The sequence below is a fragment of the Pangasianodon hypophthalmus genome, chromosome 16 (genome assembly GCF_027358585.1).
Source record: "Pangasianodon hypophthalmus isolate fPanHyp1 chromosome 16, fPanHyp1.pri, whole genome shotgun sequence".
Classification (NCBI taxonomy): Eukaryota; Metazoa; Chordata; class Actinopteri; order Siluriformes; family Pangasiidae; genus Pangasianodon; species Pangasianodon hypophthalmus.
Genome location: NC_069725.1, coordinates 6,545,778 through 6,567,171, shown reverse-complemented (window position 1 = coordinate 6,567,171; position 21,394 = coordinate 6,545,778). Strand labels below are relative to the sequence as shown.

General features: G+C 41.0%; 1 protein-coding gene across 2 annotated transcripts in view; it reads right to left on the bottom strand.

The window, feature by feature from the left end:
* Positions 1 to 21,394, bottom strand: part of dip2ba (disco-interacting protein 2 homolog Ba) — a 59,057-nt gene that overhangs the window by 10,757 nt on the left and 26,906 nt on the right. For both annotated transcript variants that reach the window (XM_053240475.1, XM_026920246.3), the window contains exons 2-24: positions 15,798 to 15,869; positions 13,316 to 13,462; positions 11,480 to 11,605; positions 10,792 to 11,013; positions 9,946 to 10,083; positions 8,412 to 8,531; positions 6,234 to 6,431; positions 6,050 to 6,141; positions 5,822 to 5,932; positions 5,256 to 5,379; positions 5,045 to 5,154; positions 4,672 to 4,774; positions 3,524 to 3,588; positions 3,319 to 3,412; positions 2,859 to 2,978; positions 2,661 to 2,775; positions 2,433 to 2,572; positions 1,562 to 1,698; positions 1,388 to 1,468; positions 1,167 to 1,294; positions 959 to 1,073; positions 622 to 823; positions 273 to 385 (exon numbers count right to left, since the gene is read on the bottom strand). In XM_053240475.1, the coding sequence (XP_053096450.1) occupies positions 273 to 385; positions 622 to 823; positions 959 to 1,073; positions 1,167 to 1,294; positions 1,388 to 1,468; positions 1,562 to 1,698; positions 2,433 to 2,572; positions 2,661 to 2,775; positions 2,859 to 2,978; positions 3,319 to 3,412; positions 3,524 to 3,588; positions 4,672 to 4,774; positions 5,045 to 5,154; positions 5,256 to 5,379; positions 5,822 to 5,932; positions 6,050 to 6,141; positions 6,234 to 6,431; positions 8,412 to 8,531; positions 9,946 to 10,083; positions 10,792 to 11,013; positions 11,480 to 11,605; positions 13,316 to 13,462; positions 15,798 to 15,869 (2,873 nt within the window). The remainder of the gene's footprint in view (positions 1 to 272; positions 386 to 621; positions 824 to 958; positions 1,074 to 1,166; positions 1,295 to 1,387; positions 1,469 to 1,561; positions 1,699 to 2,432; positions 2,573 to 2,660; positions 2,776 to 2,858; positions 2,979 to 3,318; positions 3,413 to 3,523; positions 3,589 to 4,671; positions 4,775 to 5,044; positions 5,155 to 5,255; positions 5,380 to 5,821; positions 5,933 to 6,049; positions 6,142 to 6,233; positions 6,432 to 8,411; positions 8,532 to 9,945; positions 10,084 to 10,791; positions 11,014 to 11,479; positions 11,606 to 13,315; positions 13,463 to 15,797; positions 15,870 to 21,394) is intronic.

The window sequence follows — 21,394 nt, the reverse complement described above, 5'->3', positions numbered from 1 at the left end:
AAAAAAAAAAAAATTTTTTTAAATAATAATTAAGATATGCATTTTTCACATCAAATCAGTGCCCAGAGGCAATAGCATGTTACATGCATCTCAGCTCTACAAGCATCTTTTGGTGCAATGCTATATGAAGAATTTTTGGCTCTTTTTTTTTTTTTTTTTTTTGTTGTTTTTTAATTTAAACAGTCAGTTGTTTAGTTTCATTCAGCAAGGTCTTATCCTGGTACTTAGCATGTCAGTTCAGATGTGACCTGAATCTGATGTAATCTACACACCTTCCTGGACATGTCCTGATCCTCAATGATGCCCAACTCTCTGCCTGTAGCCTGGGCAATCCTCTTCCCTGCCACCAGGTTCCCTACCATGATGGAGGCTGGACCTACTCCCACTGTTACAAAGACAAAACAACACAAAACCTGGTGATGCATACGCACAAAATATTCCCAACAATATGAGGATAAATAAATACTTTACATATATTTAACCATGGCAATGTTCCAAACTACAGGAGCGTCCTTTCTGTTGTATCTCACCCCAATTTTCTGAAGGGTGCTCTGGAGCTATGAGGCTAATTTAACAAACAAAAGAGAGACACTGAGAATCCCGAAGGCTGAAAGTGAGTACCTGGTTGTTTCTGCCGGGGTTTGGGCAGGTTGGTCACACAGGTGTGAGGGCACATGAGGATGTTGCAAGGGTGCAGGGAGCCCTCCACAAAGCAGTGCTTCGTCTCAGACACGTGAATGCCACCCAGAGGGGTCTTTGGCAAAGTGTTGGCTGGGACTAATGCTAAACAGTACAAGCCCACTTGATGGATAGTGTCTATAGCCTGGGGGAGGGGGGAGGGAAGAAAAAAAGAAAAAAGTCATCAATACAATCAATACAGTGAAAAATTCTTATCAAGGCAGTGGAAGGCAGTGCATTTTAAATTTTAAATACATGTTTTTATTATGAAAAGCCAGACCTGTAGAACACGACTCATCCACTGGAAGCTGTCCTCTTCGTTGGCATCGGGCCTCTGCTCAGCCACGATCACGATCCTCTCATCATAGAACACTGTGACTGAGAACACTGCAATCCTGTAGTGCACACAAACACACACGCACACTGCTTTCAGTACTCTCACAAGCTTGTTTTGTATTTCAGAAATGTGGCACAGCTGAAGAGCTCACCTCCCTCTGTAGACTGTTTTCACCGGCTCTACAGCCAGTGCTGTGGCCACCAGGTCATCTGCGTTATGCCTGCGTCCACTGACCATAAGCAGTCCTTCAGTTCTCCCCACAACAAACACCAGACTGCCCTGAGAACACACACACATGCACAATCATCAAAACAAGAACAAAGTAGGACAACAAGCCAGTTTTAAACTAGGACAAAGTTAGTTATGTCTTACCGGACCCACAAAGCCCAAGAGTCCTGTCCGGGTGAAAGGTGTCTCTCCTATAGGAGTTCCACCTGAGTTCACAGGAATCACCTACAAAACACAAAAAAACCCTCACAAATTAGGGATGTGATATATACTATGAAACATCTTCAGGGATGTACGTTTAAAATTTACTGTCCGCACCTCAAATGTGTTTTTGGTGACCCCTGGTAAGCCGTAGTACATGGTGCCACCAGCCCGAGAGTTCAGCACAATCTCGCCAATCTCGTCCGTTTTACACAGCATGGGAGGGCCGTCTGGCTTGACGATACACATCAGAGCTGAAACACAAAAAAGAAACTTAGGCACCACAGTGAAGGTTACCTCATCACTCCTCACAAATCCTCCTGATTTCTGTCTATTCAAATATGTTCTATCTAAGTGTAATTTTTTTTCCACATGATCAGTGACCATTGCTTAATACACATATTGCTTTATAATTATACATCTGAATCCTCCAGCAAGTCCTGGAATTTTAAGGGCAGTAATATGCATCACTATTATTATTGCAAGCTAGGCTTCTTTGACTTGCAATACTTCATTACTTGTAGACTAACTGACTGTAGCACTCCTGAATATTAGTACTTACTCCAATCTGTGTTTTTACTTACTCCATACTGCAGCGCCATCTCCACAGCCTTTTATTTCAACAATGTCTATTTTCTGTTCTTTTCTTGTACTAATGGATGTCTACGGGCAGTTGTTAAATCTGATCAATAAATGTTTATGCAAAACATCCAATCGTGTAGAAGTCTTTCTTTCGATCTTCCACAAAATTATTTGTATAATTAATCTTTTTTGATAGAGAGGAATTTGTGTTTATGGATCACAAGCATAGCTGTTTGGATTTGGTCATGCATAGATACCACAAAATCTTTGGGAAAGTACAAGTAACAGTATTTCTTTTCTATGCTTAAAGTGTATTCTGCTTCACTTGTAAACCCCTTTAGATAAATGCTAAATAATTAAAATGTACAAAGCAGAAGCACTGTCCTCCTGTAGTGTGTATTCTCACCTCCAGGCATGACATGGCCCACGTCCTGCACAGTCAGAGCAGAGTTCTTGTCCTCTGTGTTGACACGGATCACTCCATGACTCAGTCCTCCCATAGACAAGACGGCTCTGGCAGGGAGAGGAGCACCAGGGACACCCGGCCTACACACACACACAAACACACAGCGCTCAGAGACTGTTGAGTGAAATGTGGGCAACTTCAGGTACAGATGTTGACTTCTGTACATACCTGCGTATAGCTACAGTCAGGGCCTCGGGAGAAGAGGCACAGGGACAAATCACCTCCGGCTTTAGGCCGTGAGTCTGGAACACGTTCAGGAAAGCATCGCATGACGACACAGACCCTAAAACACACACACGTATATAAGCTTTAGATACGGTGAATAAGGTTGAGAAGTGTGCTTGTGAAGATTTTTAGCTTCCTCACAGGGATTAGCACCGTCAGCTACAATGAGCATGCGCAGGGAGGATAGGTTGATGTCCTTTTGGTCTCGGTGAGCCATCATAGCCCAGTGCAGATCCCGACACTTCACCAGGGCCACACGTGCTGCGAGCGAACACATAAACTCAGACATTTTAGTCAAATCAATGTACTTCACTCTAAAAATAAAAACAATAGAAGTTTCTCATTTTTGTGAATGTTAAAATATATCTCTTCATATCTCGCTGATTTGTAAAAGTGCCATATGGACGGTGGAAAATATTGATGCTATTCTGTTTGATGTATGATACAATTGAGTTAAATTATTTAATTAGGGCAGATAAATATTGCCCCAAGTGTCCAGTTTTAAAATATTTTGCTCTGTGCTCACAAATGTATTTTTCCATTTGTATGTAATTGTCAAAAAGTGTAAACCAGAACTTTGAAACAGAGATGCTATTCCAACCTTTGCTGACGTGGACTCGCTGCACCCAGGATAGAGGACAGGCCTTCATGACAGCGTAGGGCACGCTGATGGTGTGAATCCTGTTCATCACACTCTGGAGAAGCAAACCACAGACTTAGAGTTAGGAGCAACTTCCTCACAGCTTTCAGAGCATCTGTACTGCATCACCAACATTTAACACAGAAGCAAAGAGAAATAAACTCACTGTCAGGACCCCGTGCCACAGGCCCATGTCTTTCTTGAAGTCCAGAACATTGACCAGTGTCTCTCCTAAATCCATGAACACAGATTTATAGAAATACATATTAAGTCAGTGTGTTTCAAGCTGTTTTTGCTTATTCACAAAAATCTCAGTCTCATTAGGAAACACATGCTGTAGTAACTGTTATTCAGTATACAGGCACCAGGGTTCTAGGAACCTTCTGAAGAATTAAAAGATTTGGGGAAATACACTGTGGTTTCTGTTTTGCGTTTGCACTATTATGTAAAACAAATGACACAAAATGCAGCACAGATAAGATCTCTTTACATGGCAAAAACTCAGAACTCAGAGCAACTCAGAACATGGAGAAATTTGAGACTAACAACTTTTGAACTTTGCTTTGTTCTGGAAACACAATATAGGAATATTAATCTTAACAATAATATTGGCTATCAAAGCCAAAAGCGCAATCTCACGCACTCAATATCCTGAGTCAAGGTCACTCAATTTTGGATTGCTAATTGTGTAAAAAAATCAAAAGTATCATAAGAAATGTTCCATGTGGTCAGTTCTGCTATAGAACATATTTAACTAACTGATTGTTAGCTAAACACAGGTTTAATCATGTGAAGCTTGCATTAGTCCAATCAGTAAGGCAAACTCCAACAGATCCTTATCTACAGAAGTGCCTTTTCCACAGCAGGAATTTCAAAGATTCCTAGAACCTTTCCTCTATCTAAAGTAAATAGTTCCTGTGGTAGAAATATGCTTACAGTGCACAGAGGCAACATGAAATATTAATCGAACTCAAGAACACACAGCTTTCTGCTCTCAATTATTTAACACTTCTTTATTGCACTGGTTTGTTGTTCCTGTATAAGGCTGTTGACTGTGGAGAGAACTTACACTACTTAATGACCGTTCCCTGTTAGAAAATGTTAATTTGAATGAAAAATCTTGGATAATGTGTGATGTAAATAGCACAGTCTTCTACCAACCATGTCATTAATATTTAATAGTGCTGGATCAGAGTTTGTGGGCAAAGTGTGAGGTGCAATGCGGGGTTATTTTTCTCAGCTTGGTGTCAGTGATAATCTAATGATAATACAGTGATAATACAGTGATTAATACAGTGCTGCAGCGTGACTCACCTTCACAGTAATTGCAGGCCTGAGTGAGAGCCTGGCAGTGCGTCAGCATGGAGATTTTAGACACAGCCACCCCCATCACTGTGCCTTCCTTACTGGCCTTGTACTAAAACCATCAATCGCAAAATTAGCAGGATGACAAGGGATCTCGTACATATGATACGTACATTCACACACTGATTTTCGCTCACATTCAGACTCTAAGGCTAAGATTCTTTTAGAAAATGTATTTAATTACTTAAAAGATCAAGCGGTCAACCATTTAAAAAATAGTGTCAGTCTTAAAATTCAAATGTGGATATTTGCTTTGGAATAAGTAAATTTTGTGAAAGTTTGAATGGTATGTGAACAGTGATTATTTGTGACAGGTCCTCACCTCGATGTAGGCTGTGTCAGTGTTAGCAGTGGGGATGTGCGGCTGCCAGTCCTTAGAAGGTTTTGTAAGATACTTGGTGTCTGTGACGACCCACCTGAGCCGAGGCCATCCTGTGAAAGCACACACAAACGCACACTCAATCGACCTTTCGTTCAACATCCATAACTCATCATGTTTAAGGGTACAAACCAAATGGAGAGGCTGCAGTTACCTTTGAACTGGAGTATTTCTCCACTGGGTGTTTTTGGTAGCCCTTTAAGACACACTTCACTGGTGAGAGCAAGACCGATCCCACAGCTCCCCAATAAAAAGCCAACCTGCTGGTTTCCTGCATCCTATTCAACAAGTTAAATGAAAGAAAACATAATAAGTATTAATAATGAGGATTCAACAAAGTGAGAAGAAAATAAATGCCAGATCGTTATACTGCTCAGTATTTTAAAGGAATTTTTCAGCATTTCTCAATCTAATCTCTATTCACCATATCTGTAGCATACGGTAGATTACTACAGGCGTGAACGTCAACAGTTTTCTGTGTTCAGATATTGGAAAGTTGGATGAAATTAAATAAGAATAGTTTTTCTTAGGCATAATAAGGCATTCTCTCATGTCTATCCAAAGACCTTATGTTATATTTCCTCATATTTTAAATGATAAAATTCAACCACTGCCCTTAGGCTTCTATTATAGTGAGTTTTGAGTGCACACAGATGCAGTGTATAGAGATAATGTTGAAAACAATGTGGTTAAACTGTATTCCTTGAAATCCTTCCCTACCTTCTGAGACAGTGGCACCTCTATTGGAACAGGAATGACTTCAGCCAGCAGACAGCCATAAAAAGCCACCCAGAACATACCAGGGTCACTGTTAGGGTAGACCAGGGCCACCTAATTGACACACACAAGACATTACTTGACTACCAGTAGACTTCTTTTCATTCTTGCTACATACATATTATGACCAGAGTATTAAGTAGCACGCAACTCTTCTTGATCTTCTCTTACCCGGTCTCCAGGTTTGAGCACAGGCTCGTTCTTGGTGCCCAGTTTATTTAAGAGTGTGTATGCCAGTTTAAGACTACGGCTCCATAGTTTACCTACAGGACAACAAAAGAGCGGGATTAATTTCTCAAAAAACAACACACTGCTGAACAAATCACACAAACACACACAATTGTGTGCTACTGACCATAGGTGAGAGTGTAGAGGGGTTTGCCGGTGATGTCCAGCGCTGTGAGAGCTGGGCTCTTGGCTTGAGTGGCGCCCCATCGGGCGAGCGCTGCCTGCAGTGCCGGGGGCCAGTTACTCACTACGCCCAGGGGCTCGCTCTTCACTGGGATCATCTGACGACCCTCTGGACGCGGAGTGTTAGGATCCGGCCGAGGGACTACAAGACAGAGCATAGCAAGATTAAAAGCCAGATTATAGGCTGTTTTTTGTCATGCGACTACATTTACAAACATTTTATAAGCATGAAGGATATGCACGTAGCTATATTTTCTCTTTATGCATCAAACTGGCATCAAAATTATTAAAAACATATCAAAAGATCATATGAGAAAAACAGATGACTCCCATACAATAAAAAAAAAAAAACTCATGGCATTTCACCAACTGTAGTAATTAGCTTGAGAAAATACGATCTGATCACAAAATGCTGATGATTAGAATGTACATAAATACAGCTACTATGCTGAATGACCTACCACCCATAATAAAGTAGCGAGATCTAAGGACAGAGAGGAGTCCGGACCCAGAAGACCTGAGTGAGCAGATCGGGTTGTAGGGGAGAAGCAGTTCACTGAGCTGGCAAGGTGCCAAACCGTCAAATAATTTAAATGTAAGCAAGATTATTTTATATTTAATGCGAAACAAAAACAACAACCAGTGAAGATCAAAGAAGACTGGAGTAATGTGAGCTGAGCACCTGGTACATGTCAGAATTCTAGCAGCAGAGTTTTGAATATATTGTAACCTAGCAATAGAGCTAGCAGGTAAACCAATGGAGAGGGCATTGCAATAATCAAGACATGAGGATATAAATGCATGGACCAGTGTTTCAGCGTCTTTGAGAATAATGAAGGGACAAAGGCGAGCAATGCGATGAAGGTGAAAAAATGCAATTTTAGAGATGGAGTTAATATGAGCTTCGAAAGTGAGGGAGGGATCAAAGATGATGGCTAAATTTTTTACAGTACTGGATGGTTAAATGAGAGTGCCATCAATGTCACAGAGAATATTCTTAGTAAGTGTTGGTGTTCCAACAATAGTGATCTCAGTTTTATCCATATTCAGTTTTAGGAAGTTGGAGTTAAGCCATCTTTTTATTTCATTTACACATGCTAATAGTGGACCAGTCTGGAGAGTGGGAGACAATAAGTTGACCCAAAGGCAGTATATATATATATATATATATATATATATATATATATATATATATATATATATATATATATATATATATAAAATGAATAGTAAAGGTCCAAAAACTGATCCCTAAGGGAGACCTGATTTCAGGGGAACAGTAGGGGACTGATAATCCTGCATTGAAATGTAAAACTGTCTATCTGTGAGGTATGAAGAAAGCTGGGAAAGAGCAACACCTGTGACCCCAACATCCGAGAGGCGGGAGAGAAGTAAGTCATGACAGACAGTATCGAAAGCAGAACTAAGATCAAGTAATAGAAGAATAGAAAGAGAACCAGAGTCACCAGAGAGTAGTAGGTCATTGACAGCCCTTATGAGGGCAGTTTCAGTACTATGCAGTCGATGAAAGCCAGATTGAAAGGGATCAGAGAGATTATTTTGAGCAAGTAGTCTCAGATCCCATATACACTATATGGCCAAAAGTATGGGGACACCTGACCATCACACCCATATGTGGGCATGCCTCAAACTGTTGGAAACACACAATTGCATAGAATGTCTTTGTATGTTGTAGCATTAAGATTTCCTTTCACTGGTACTGAGGCCCAAACATGCTCCAGCATGACAATGCCCCTGTACACAAAGTCAGGTCCATAAAGACATGGTTTACCAAGGTTAGTGTGGCAGAACCTGAGTGGCCTGACTTCAACCCCACTGAGCACCTTTGGGGTGAACTGGAACACTAACTGTGCCAGGCCTTCTTGCCTAACATCAGTGCCCAATCTCTTGTGGGTGAAGGGGCACAAATCCCCACAGCCATGGTCCAAAATCTAGTGGAAAGCCTTCTCAGAAGAGTGGAAGCAGCAAAAGGGGGATGAATCCATATTAATGCCCCTGGTTTTAGAATGGGATGTTGAATGATCAGGGATCCACATATTTTTGGGCATATAGTGTATATTGCATGATACGATGGAGTCGACTGACATGAAATCTCTTCTACCTTCCACAATGTGCTCAGCGTCATCCAGGAAGAATTCGCTGAGTGGAGGACGTTTGGGTCTCTTCAGCGTGTTGAGTAGCTGCTGGATCTTGGTGGAGACTCTGCTGTGCACTGGAACGCCTACAAACATTCACACACACACACACACACACACACACACACACACACACTCAGCTCTCAATTCTCAACAGGAGGACACTAGCTAGATAAGAATCAGCGCATGCATGTTAGAGGAAACAGATTCACAGCTCACACCAAACATGTCGCAATTTGTAACAACAAGAACAAATCACTTTAACACACACACACAAAAAAAACAGGGAGGCAGCAAGATATTGAACACGAAAGCAAAAAAGACAGGGGTCACTGCACTGAACAGCTCTCTTTCACGTCACGGTACCTTTTCCTATAGTCAGAAAAGCAACCCCATGATGGATGAAAAAAGAGCAAAATATGGGTTAAATACTGGATTCACATCAATGTGCAAAATAGTAATCACATTACTGTATATTATTTGACACACCTGAAGTATTCTGAGGTGTTAAAGGTGAGTACATCTTAGAAAACCTTCACACACAATATTGACATTTGTGATAGATCTGTCTTGGGCAAGGGCAATATAATGATAATAGTAATCAAAATCAAATTTTTCAAAATCCTTAATTAATGTTTTGAGGTAATTTATATATCCTTCATTCTGGTCAATATTCTTAATCCTGAAATGCTCAGTTCTTTACTCAAATTGCATTCTAAATCATTTTCAAGTTGTTAAGATGTAAGGATACGCTTGCTCTGAGCTGAAGAAACCATATTCAGGTGAGGAGCAGTGAGAATGGATGACTCAACTGTCTACCGTCACACAAGACTCTCTCCTTCATTTGCTTAGATTACTGCAGTTCTTCTTACAGTTAAAGTTATCAACTCGCGATTCCTTCACAAGCTCATCTCCTGACTAACAACCGGCTCTGTATTACACCTGTACTCCCATATTTAGCTCAAAACCCTCTTTCTTTCTGACCTTGTGCTACCCTACCAACCCCTACACATGCTTCGACCTTCCTCTTATGCCTTGCTCACTATCTCTCTGTCAAATTTTTGCAGTCTTGGTATTTGAGCATTTTTGTGGTAACAGCCAGACAATCCCACATGCTCTGTGTAAAACTTAAGACTCAGCTGTTTTCTCAGGCCTGTCATTTATCTAATCTGTTATTTTAACATTCGTAATTATTGTTTTGTCTGTGTTCTTGAACACTGTAAGAATCATTGAGTTTTTGAAAAGCTCAATAAAACTATCATGTATCATCGTATTATAATGCATCGTTGTTATTAAAATGGCATGTAAACTATACTGGAAATGTGTACAAGAGGTGTAAACAGTTACACAACTAGAATGTTTATATAAATGAACATCTCTATAGATGGGCCAGTAAATATTTATGCAAACTGGTATATAAACTGCAGTGTGCACTTCTGAACAGCTGTATTGACTACTGTAGAGCACATGACGGTGTAGATCAGAGTATAACGTGCTCACCGTCTGCAGTGTCCATCATGCTGGAGCGGTTGCTGCCGCGACTCACACCCTTCACTGCAGGACTGGAACTCACTTCCACTCGCGAGTTTCTGTCCTGCGGCACGGAGGACGTCACATCAGGAGGAACACTGCTGCTCTCTGCGTCAGGACACAACAGTGTGTAATGATTATAACTGTGTATAGACTATATGATTCGTAAACTATTGGAGAGTCATCAGGTTTTATTGTGGATTTAAAGTGTTTCTACTGCAATGTTTATTCTGGGCTGTTAAAAAATTACATATTATAATCTGTGTTGAGAAAACAATGAAGAAGCAGAGCAGCAGTAACAAACTAATAACAGAGAAGAACCGGCCTGAGATGGTAAAGAATTCTGCTTTCCTATTAATGTTGGAGATTATTTACCCTATAATTTTGGTTGCACTGCAGTTGTAAAGAAACTGCCGCACTGGTAATCGTGCAAGTTTGCAGTACATCTACAGTGTCAGAGAATCTCATTTCCAAAACATATGAACCATCATCAAGAAAAACAATCAAATGCATTATTGCTGCTTATAAAACATCAACATGGAATTAATGATGAGAAACAAAATGGTGCCTGAATTTTCCTTTGCCAGTTTGCATTTACTGAGTGTATAACACATCCTGTTCCTCGTAATAAGCCACTTTAATGCAGTCAGGCAATGCCGTTTCAAGCAGAAGCATGTGGCCTGTAAATATACTTAGGCCTAATTCAAATCTCTATCAAATTTCTCGTCGCCTCTTTCAGCCATCTCACACCCAACTTGATGTCCTTGCATTGTCACCACTTCGTCCCCACAAAGTATGTTAATAGTGTTGGCGTACCTATGCGAGTGTGTGCAAGTACATCTGCCAGTGTATTCTGGATGTGGTTCTTGCTGCCGTCTCCGTGTGACAGGGTGGACGAGGCCGAGGATGAAGTGGATGATCCCTGGATTGAGCGATTAATCCAAAACTCCGAATTCTGCAGACTCTGAGCAAGAACCGCACTCACTGCAGCCTGACGTCTGCGCAGAGACCCTTCGTCCTCCGACGCAGATGAGGTGTCTGCACACATACACACACGTGCAACATTATTACAAAAAACGCGAGCACATTGATATTTACTGCGTCTCACAAAATTGGCGAGAATTTGATGAGATTCTTTTTCAAATCAAAAACAGCAGGAGGATCAGACTGTAATTGAGTCATTAACTGAATAGCATTCGAGGTGTCTGCATACACACATGGACATGACTGCATGCAGAAGCACTGTGGAAACAGGCATGCATTTAATTTTTTTTTTTTTTAATTCTGCACATTACTTATTAATGACCTTTTCATGACCTTTTCTTAAACAAGCCCCTCATTAAATGATTAAAGAGACCAATATCTGCCACACTTTTGTCACAAACAGAGCTGTTCGTGTAGACCCTGACTCTTGTCTCTGGCATGCCGCTTCTCCTCAGCCTGGTCACTGAGCTGTGGACAGAAGGGGCAGCAGAAGGCTAGTGGGCGCGAGCTCGCTACTCACCAGGAGGGGTGCAGTTCTCCACAGCGGCGTGGACGAAGGCTGATCGACGCTTAGTGGGCATGGGCAGTGCCATCTTCTGCTCTTTATGCTTGGCCAGTGCCGCCTGTACAGCTTCTGTGTGGATATCTGAGACAGGGAGAGAGGATGCATATTACAGTATGGGCAATTCAGAGAATTATAAAGCATATTCACTTTACTGTAAGTACCAGGAGGTGCTATGGGGAGAGAGTAGAGTGTGCGCTCGCCGAGACAATGCTATCAAAGTTCCATTGTGTTTAGATTACCAAATAAGATTGCTGTGATTGTGAGAGCTCAAGATAAAGCGCCACAAAGTGCGTCATTTTAAACCATTAAACATAATCTGTGTTAAAGAATAAAATGTTTAATATGTCTTTTATGCCAAATAGACCATTAAAATGCTCTCTACATCTTTACTCTCATAAAAATGCAATATATATGATTTTTTTTTGTGATACACATTAAATTATCCCCATATCCCCACATCTGTCACACGTAGACACAAGTGAGATTACCATTACAACACTGCTAACGTTATCTTAGAAATTGAAAATATCTTGAATATAGCCAAATTTATCTAACATTTTTTATTATGAGATTATTATAAATTAAATATAATACTATTAAGCCTGTTTTTATGCTTTTACACATTTTAAGTTTACATTTTCTCATTCTATTGTCTATCTTTCAGGAAATGAATGCCTGAAATTACAGTAAGTTATCAGCCAATAAAATCAGATTATTTCAAGCATGAACTTAGTCAAAATGTCAACAAACAGATTAAATAATCATAATAATTGGGTGATGGTAATCTTATAATAGGAAATATTAGATAAACTTGACTATATTCAAGTTATTTCCACTTGCAAAGGTGTAATTTTTTTGCAGTGAAAACTGAATTCTGATCATTGGAATGAGCCATCTAAGAATTAGCCACTGGAAGCTAGCATTGAAGGTAATGGTGAAGGTATGGGTAGGATTAGGGAAGCGTGATCACACAGGCTGCATTGCAAAATGGCAAAGCAGTCGTAAGTCATTCATTCGTTCATTTAGTGAGAGTCAGCAGGATAGAGTCGGACTTGCAACCCGAAGGTGAACCTGAAGGTTGTGGGTTCGAGTCTCGGGTCCGGCATGGATTGTAGGTGGGGGGAGTGAATGACCAGCGCGCTCTCCCACCCTCAATACCACGACTGAGGTGAGCAAGGCACCGAACCCCCAACTGCTCCCCGGGTGCCGCAGCAAAAAAGGCTGCCCACTGCTCCGGGTGTGTGTTCACTACTGTGTGTGTGTTCACTACTGTGTGTGTGTGCACTTGGATGGATTAAATGCAGAGCACAAATTCCGAGTATGGGTCACCATACTTGGCCACAAGTCACTTCACTTCACATTTGTTCCCTGTCCAGAGCTCCTGAACGAGCGACACTACAGGACTGGTGTTTGATGCACCCATACAGAACGGCACTGGTATTTTGGCAAGAAAAAAGTAAGTGTCAAAAGCAAACATTGTTTTATGTTGATTCGCACAGGAAGAGTGTATCTGAGTTGTGGTTATATTGGACAACATATCACATTTTTTTATGTAGTGGAATGGGTAGTTTCGCAAACATTCTGTAGCTAGCTCTGTCATTTCTGCAGTCATATCACACATTCATGGCGCCACCAGTGAAACCATGGCAACCAAGAATTCAAGATAGAAGCTTTAACCGGCAAACAATACAGAGAGACTCCAGCAACTCAAGGCATAACGTGACTGCTGGTGTGAACACAGTGTAATGGTGATGGTGAGGGTCAAGACTAAAGTGAGTGTATTGGTGGTACCTGATCTGTAACGGTCATCGCGGGCCCCTCCGCTGCGGTGAGAGCGGTGTTGCCGTGGAGGGGCCGAAGGGCCTGCGTCCGGGCTGGGAGAAGAGTCAACACCAGGGCCTGGAGCCAAGTGGATACTCTTTAGGCCTGGATCCACATCTACACACATTACAACACACACACAGACTGAGCACATGTCCATACAGAGAAAGGCTATCTAGTGTAACACACATAAGTCACTAAATTATAGCTTTTACCTACACAGAGACACGCACAGCATGAAGACACACAGATTGCGTATGGTGTTTGAAACAGTAAGGGGTGAAGCTTCAAAGGCTTAAAACGGCAGCTTTGAAAGCATGACATTTAAGGATTGTGGACAGATTTCCACTTTATAGATCCTAAATAAAATGCAGTAGGAGTTTCTGAACCATATTAATAACGATGTGTGCTAATTGTCATCCATTTCTAGTAAGTGTTAGCCAGCTAGGTACAAATAACTTTACAACACTTCCTGTGTGAATGAGTCAGTGTTACTGGGAGAACGAGAGATGAGGCAAAACACAAAAGTGACCCAAACCCAGCAAGTTCATCTCTTTCATTTCCTCCTTTGTTTCCTGTTAGAGTCATGATATGCTAAGCCTATGCATCAATGTGTGCGCTCAGCTACAGGCAGGAAAAGGATTGGGAAATAATGCCATAAATTCTACAAACTGTGTGGTTTTTTTTTTTTATTGATCGCTCTATTCTGCAAGCCATTATAATTACAGAGTAGACACAGGTATAATAAGTACTTATGAAAACAGGTTTTTTGTCGTAACAAACAGAGCTGTTGAGGTGTTGGACAAGTCCATGCATGCCTTAAACGTGCAGTCTCAACTTCTACCACTAGAGGGCAGGAGGGAGCTATATATCTTCACACAGTTTACACCCAAAAAACAATAAGTCTTTTAGTCTGAAGGAATCTGTGTAACTTTAACAATACAGATTTATGGGGTTGTAAACAAATGAATATTTTTATAAATCTTTAAATAATTATCACAGTATCAGTGCATGCACAAAAGCACTGAAATCGCATCTTGCTATGATAAATATGACTGCTTTATTTACTCATTTATTCATTTTACATGTTCTAGGCTGGAACGTACTAAGAAGTCGGCCTAAAATGAAATTTTCAGATGTAGTTGATCAGCCAAGACAGGATTGTTGTCTCAAGTTTGTCTCTTTCTTTTGCACTGAAGCTAGAAGAAAGGGACACTTCTAGCATTACAGCAGTCTTTTAAGATTATTATTTTTCACACTGTGTGAGATGATGACAGTAAAATATTTCCATAACAGAATTCTGTAACAGACTTTGCGATAATGTGCTCCACGTCAGGGTATATGATAAAGATTATATATCTATTATAATATTATAATAGACGAACAGGGTAATCTGGGCATGTGCAGAAAATGGGGTCACATAAAAAGAAACTAAAACAAGTGAGCTTGACGTAGTAATGATATTTTTTTGTTCAGCTGGTTTTGTTTGGGTTTCATCACTCCTACTAGTGTATTTGTAGCTATGCGAGTTTTGTGTGATCCTTCACCGTCTGTATCGTGGCTTTTGGACGAGCATTGTAGAAGTGTTCACACTCAGATTCTAATCAACAATTTGAAACCACTGAAACCACTTTGTTGTCATCTATCTTTGGTCACAATGGCGTTGCAAGATTATCATGGCATTGCAGGTCACAACCAAAGAATCCTTTTACCAACAAAACCAGGCCAATACAGTATAACCAGTATAACCAGGCCAATACAGTATAAAGCCAACTCTAAACTGTCATGCTGTTCATCATCTCAAATAGTTTTGCTTATGTGCTGCTCTATATTATATATATATATATATATATATATATATATATATATATATATATATATATATATAAACTGTGAACAACCTTGAATCTTGAAGCTGTGTCTTTTTCTTCAGGACATAATTTTGGTATCACCACATACAAGCATCAGCTGTGGCCCACACTTTGAAAGCCAAAATGCATATTAGAAGTGATTTGGATAAAAACACCCAATTTTATTTATGTAAATTAATTATATACTGACTTCATCTGTAGTTAAATGAAGACTTGTGTGAATATGTGATGATTTAGGCATGCAGTTTGCAAAGCAAAAAAAAAAAAAAAAAAATGGTAGCCATTATTCCCTTACTTCTTAGTAGAAAACTAAACAAGCAAGCTTTGGAAATGTCTTGGCTCGGGGTAAAGTGGGGAAGACTCTAATAAAGTTTTCTTTAGCTAAACTTTGAATCTTTGGCTGAACTATTTCTTTAAACCAGTCGAAAACTGGAGCCGCCTTTCCACAGGCCTAATGCATGAGTCACAGGGAAAGAGTGTGTGTGCGCGTGTGCGCGCGCGCGTGCCCGGGACAGAGCTGACTTCAATAAACAAAGAGAGTCAGAGATTCAGAGAGAGAGGGAGGGAGAATAAGCTCTTACTTTGGGTATGTGGTATGTACGGGGCCAGCAGCTTAGCTCTTTTCTTCTCGTAGCCCTTTTGCGTGATATCACCTGTGAAAAAAAAAAAAAACAATAGAAAACAGAGTGAGCACAGGAAGAGAAAAAGCCTCACACAGCATTCACACACAGAAAAATGAGTCAGGTAGAAATGTGACGATGCTGATTTGAGTCAGAGTCACGCCATCACTCTGCTCTACAGCTCAGCAATATGACGTGTAACATCAACACTGCCAACACTTCAGTTACAGTATATCCATATTCCCATTATTACTCAGAGCACCAAGCAACTGACTGGACATCACAATCTGTTTAATGTCTCCTCCTCGCTCTTAAATCATTTCTTTTTTATACAAATTTAATTAAAAAAATAACTGAAGCCTCACTGCAGCACTGCTGTTCTCCCAGAGCTTTCACAATATACACTGCTTTTAAACATCATGATACATTTTTGATATGGTGCCCATGCTCAGCTGTGTGTGTGTGTGTTTTGAGGGTGGGCTGAGACAAAAATTATAGTCCTTGGTTTAATAAGACCATGTGGCCACACACACACACACGCCTCACAAGAGCCTAATTATGGGTTAAGCGGAAGTTTGCAGACTGCTAAAGCTCAGAAACTACAACCTAAAAGTAGAACGTCACCATGTGCACCAACATAAAGCGCCATACCTCACTCACACACACACTTGCGCGCACACACACACACGCGAAGACTATACACACTCTCACACACTAGTACAAAATACACTCACAGACACTTGCACAAAAACACACTATCTTGCACACACTCACACAATACACTCTCACACTCACAAACACACTCTCCACTCTCTTCCTCACATAAAGCACACACAATCTCTCTCTCTCTCTCTCACACACATATATATATATATATATATACACACACACACACACACACAACTCATTCTCTCCCACAACCTCCCTCACACACACACAAAACCTTGACCAGTGCTCCAAATTTCACTGCCATTACTCAGAATAAAGTCCACCATTCCAGCTCTCCAAAGCACACAAGCTCTAAAACACACACACACACACACACACACACACACACACACACACACACACACACACACACACACACACACCTAGGGAACTGTTTCACACTAACAGAAAATAAACCACAGGACCCCCACCACTCCCTCTACACCACACACACACACCCACACACATACACACACTCACCCACACACACACCCTTCCCTTGTCACCCACATGTGTACATACACAGGGTACAACAACAATAACAGAGTACAGTGTGGAAGCAATAAGCAGCCTGCAGAGTCTCAGTCTCACACACGCGCGCACACACCACTCCTCCATTCTTGCCTGTGGGAAACGACTAACCACATGACTAGATAAGCCACCAGAGGAACTGCTCCGTCTCACAGGACGCAGCCGTGTTCTCATCGTTTCCAGAGCGAGCGATAAGCAGAACCCGTTCGGCCATGTTTGTTTTGGGCACTGACTCCCCGAGAAAAGGCCATCATGGGCCTCAACATGAACTCGGCAAACAAAAGAACTGAAAGGCGGAGCTGAAGAGGAGCCAAGGGAGCCTGTTGAGCTGTGCAAGAGATTTATTCAGGGAGAAAAGGGGAAAGAAAAGGAGGTCGAAAACAAGAGAAAGGAAAACTCTCTCTTTCAGCATGGAAAGATGGCTAGCATTGAGCTGAAGTTCACGCCTGGTTAGCCTGAGAATGTGGACTAGATATACTGCAGCTACCTCCTGCCATCATAGCCCTTTCCTGCTCTTACACACACACACACACACACACACACACACGGTGTCACATAATCTTCCACTCCACTCCTTTTACACCCAGCCAATAAAGTTTTATTGGTATGAGCATCAACAATGAACTGCCTAAACTCTCTCAAGTAACATAGACGCTCTAATAGGCTAACTAGCAAATCAGCACTCAAAGTGCACGCACACACACACACACACACACACACACAAAATTGACTCACTCTGGTGTATTAAATCACAAGCTCCCATGCATACATTTACGTGGTAGCACAATTAGCTAATTTATTTATTAGAGTCTAATACACTTAAAATATTTTAAGATACATTCAGTTAAAATTACAGTCAGTGATTTTCGAGCAAGTTAGCAAGCACACTCGGACAGAAAACAACAAACAAACAGACCCACGAACATGCAAAACAAAAACACAGACGCAAACAAAAAACACAAACTCGCACTCCAGCACGTGCACACGCACACATTCCAACATACACAAGCACAAACACACACAACCACAGAGACACACAAACACAGACACACAGAAGGGAGTGAGTGAAGTGTTTGTGGTGCTGTGCGCAGCAGTGTGTCAGCGTCCGTGCTACAGGGGGACTGATGTAATGCAAGGAGTACGATGAGTCTCTCACACACAAACACACACACACTCTTGCAGAGAGTAGAGCCTGTGTTCAAACAACGACAACAAGAATTCAGAGCGCACACACTGGCAGTGCTCCATCAGCACTGAGGCACCTTTGTGTCCCAGATCTCTCTCTCTCTCTCTCACACACACACACACACACACACACACACACACACACACACTTCCTCAAAGGCAACAGCCGAGCACCTGTCTGACACTGTGCAGGAGGATTTTGGGAGTGACCGTGAATTCCTGGGGTTTGTATCATCATTCGGTTAATGTAAAACACAGTGAGCATACGTGTGTGTGTGTGTGTGTGTGTGTGTGTGTGTGTGTGTGTGTGTGTGTGTGTGTGTATGTAAGGGTTAATGGACAGGATATGACTGTTCCCCCACCCTGCACCGCCTGCCAAAATCGGCCCCAGTGTATTCATGAGGAGGAATGTGCTGATTGGACGATGGCCGGGGCCAACTGGCCAGCACGCATGCAGCATTGGCCAAATGTGAGAGCTAGCCTCAACGCGCGCACGCGCACACACACACACACACACACACACACACACACACACACACAGACACAGAGACAAGGTAGCTCTCAGCCAAGAGCAACATGCCTCGACACTCACTCATGTCTGTGTGGACCTGTGTGTGTGTGTGTGTGTGTGTGTGTGTGTGTGTGTGTGTGTGTGTGTGTGAGGACTTTATCTGTGTCACTGTGTCATTGTGCATTTAATGTTCATCTGTGTTTGAGCCTATCCATCATCCACACCCCCAACACACACACACACACACACACACACACACACACACACACACACGGCTCAGTAGCAGAGGAAACGATAAGCTGGTCAGGCTTCCTGCCTCATCGGCTCTCAGGGTGACTGGAAAAACCCAAGCATGGGGAGGAAGCGCACACACACACACACACACACACACACACACACACACACACACACACACAGAGACTGAAGAAGGGCGAAACAAAAGACTTGGTGCACAATCGACACTCTGAAACACCTACTTTATCTCACACTACCTACAGCACCACAGGAAAGAAATCTCAATGCAGATTTAACATCATCTCACAATCAAGTCTCAATACGACTTTATCTGATCAAACCCAAGGACATTAGAAACCTAGACTCTTGATATCATTCCACCGTCTCAGTCACGTGATATTCTCTTACGGTCACTGTATCCGGTACTGATTTTTTGTTGTGGCTAAACTGTGATATGTTCCCTAGCAACCAGAAAGCACAATGCATTTTCCTTTGTTAAATAACACCAAGTTTTTCAGCTCTTTGTTATTAGTCTTAGTTTACGCAGAGCCCCTGCAAAATAACAGTTACTACAGACACAGTACTGTATTAGAATGAAAGCATTAATATAAACTTGTGATTTGAATTATAGCTGAAACTACTGTCAGAGCTGCTGTTATAGAAAATCAATCAACAGCAATCAGAATAGAGAAGTCAGCAGCGCTGTGGTATAAAAACACAACAAACAGCACTACTGACTAGGACTGGGCAATATGATGTTATAATATCGATTATGTGATTAAAAAAAAATTATCACCAGAGATATCTTTTAAATTTTAAAAAAACTTAAAATTGTAAAATGCAACATTTTTCTTAAACAAAAAAATGGTGCTTGTTTTTAATGTTTAAAAAAATTTTAGAAAATACTTTAAAATAATTTATTTTCCTAGGCATTAAAGTGTGAGTTTTTGTATTTTTATATTTTGTATTTTTTTGTATTTTTTAATATTTTAAAATAATATCATTTTCCAGACAATAGTGTTTGTTTTCATATATTGAATATAAATAATATAAAAATTAATATAATTAATTTTTCTAGACATCAAATAATATTAGTGTTTGCTTTTATATTTAACATTTAAAAAATCTTTTTAAATTTTTTTTCTAGACACTGAACAGAAGTATCATCGAATTCAGCTTTTCAGATTTTCAAGGTTTTCTTCCTGTTTGGTTTCCTGTTTGATAGCAAACCTTTATGTGATGATACACACTATGTATTGTCAAGTATCATGATATATTTTTGTCATATTGCCCACTACTACTACTGATATATCGTTCTGTGATTTGAACCTGATGTGTCTTACACTGCATCTGCTTCAGAATTACACTATTTACACACTTCACTCTCTGAGCAGTCTAAAGATTTCAGTTTGTGTTTGTGTGTAATAAAGCATCTACGTCTGATGGCAAACTAAAATGTAGCTGGTCCAACACAGATAACCTTCATCACTGCTGTCTCTGACTGTTTATTTCTCATCAACACACACACAGACAAAAACAGTGGCTGTCTCTAGTCACGCTAACTCTGGCTTTGTCTATCCAGGCCGTTCACATTCAATCCAAAGCAAAATCAATCTGTGTACATCCCACTTTCCAGCACAATCCCAGAGCAGCCGTTTGCTAAACTCCCTGCGGTGGGATTTGGGACAGAAACAGGCATGCCAAATTTAGAAAGCTGAAAGTCCAAAAAAAGCAGAGCAGAGCTCGGATCCCAGCACCCACCCACACAGCCACGGGCCTCGAGGAGCTGCTGCAGAGTGTGACAGGAGAAATGCGGGACTAGAGCATCCACCGCTGCTGAAGACAAGGTGATGAGCTGTTCAGGGACACTCGCGCATTCAGACAGCTTCCAGAGGGGACAGTGTTGGGAAAGTTTCAGCAAGTTCAATCAATGCACAAGTCTCACTATATACACCATGGATGCTCTGATTTAAAAAAAAGAATGACTTCCTTGTTTTTTTAAGAGAGGTAGCTAGCTTATGTTGTCACATTAGACACAAAGCTTACCAGAAAGTTCCTAGTTGAGCTCAATTGTGAACTCGAGTGCTGCAGCTGAGGTTGAGGAACTGTACACGTTCAGGAGTTACACATTATGTTATGTTCTGCACATTGCTTTCTGTTCCTATATATTTTGAGAGTTTTTCTGAAGGCATAGTGGTAGAATTCATATTTAGGCCACGCTCACTTCTGGTTCTAATTTGAATAAAGATAGAGATATTTGGAGCACTAACAGATACAGATACTAACGTTACGTTAGACCCCTTGTAGAGAGGAAGTCGTGAATGAATTGATAGACGCCTATAGACGAAGTCTGATTCAATACACACAGCTTTCTTATTGCTATTATAAT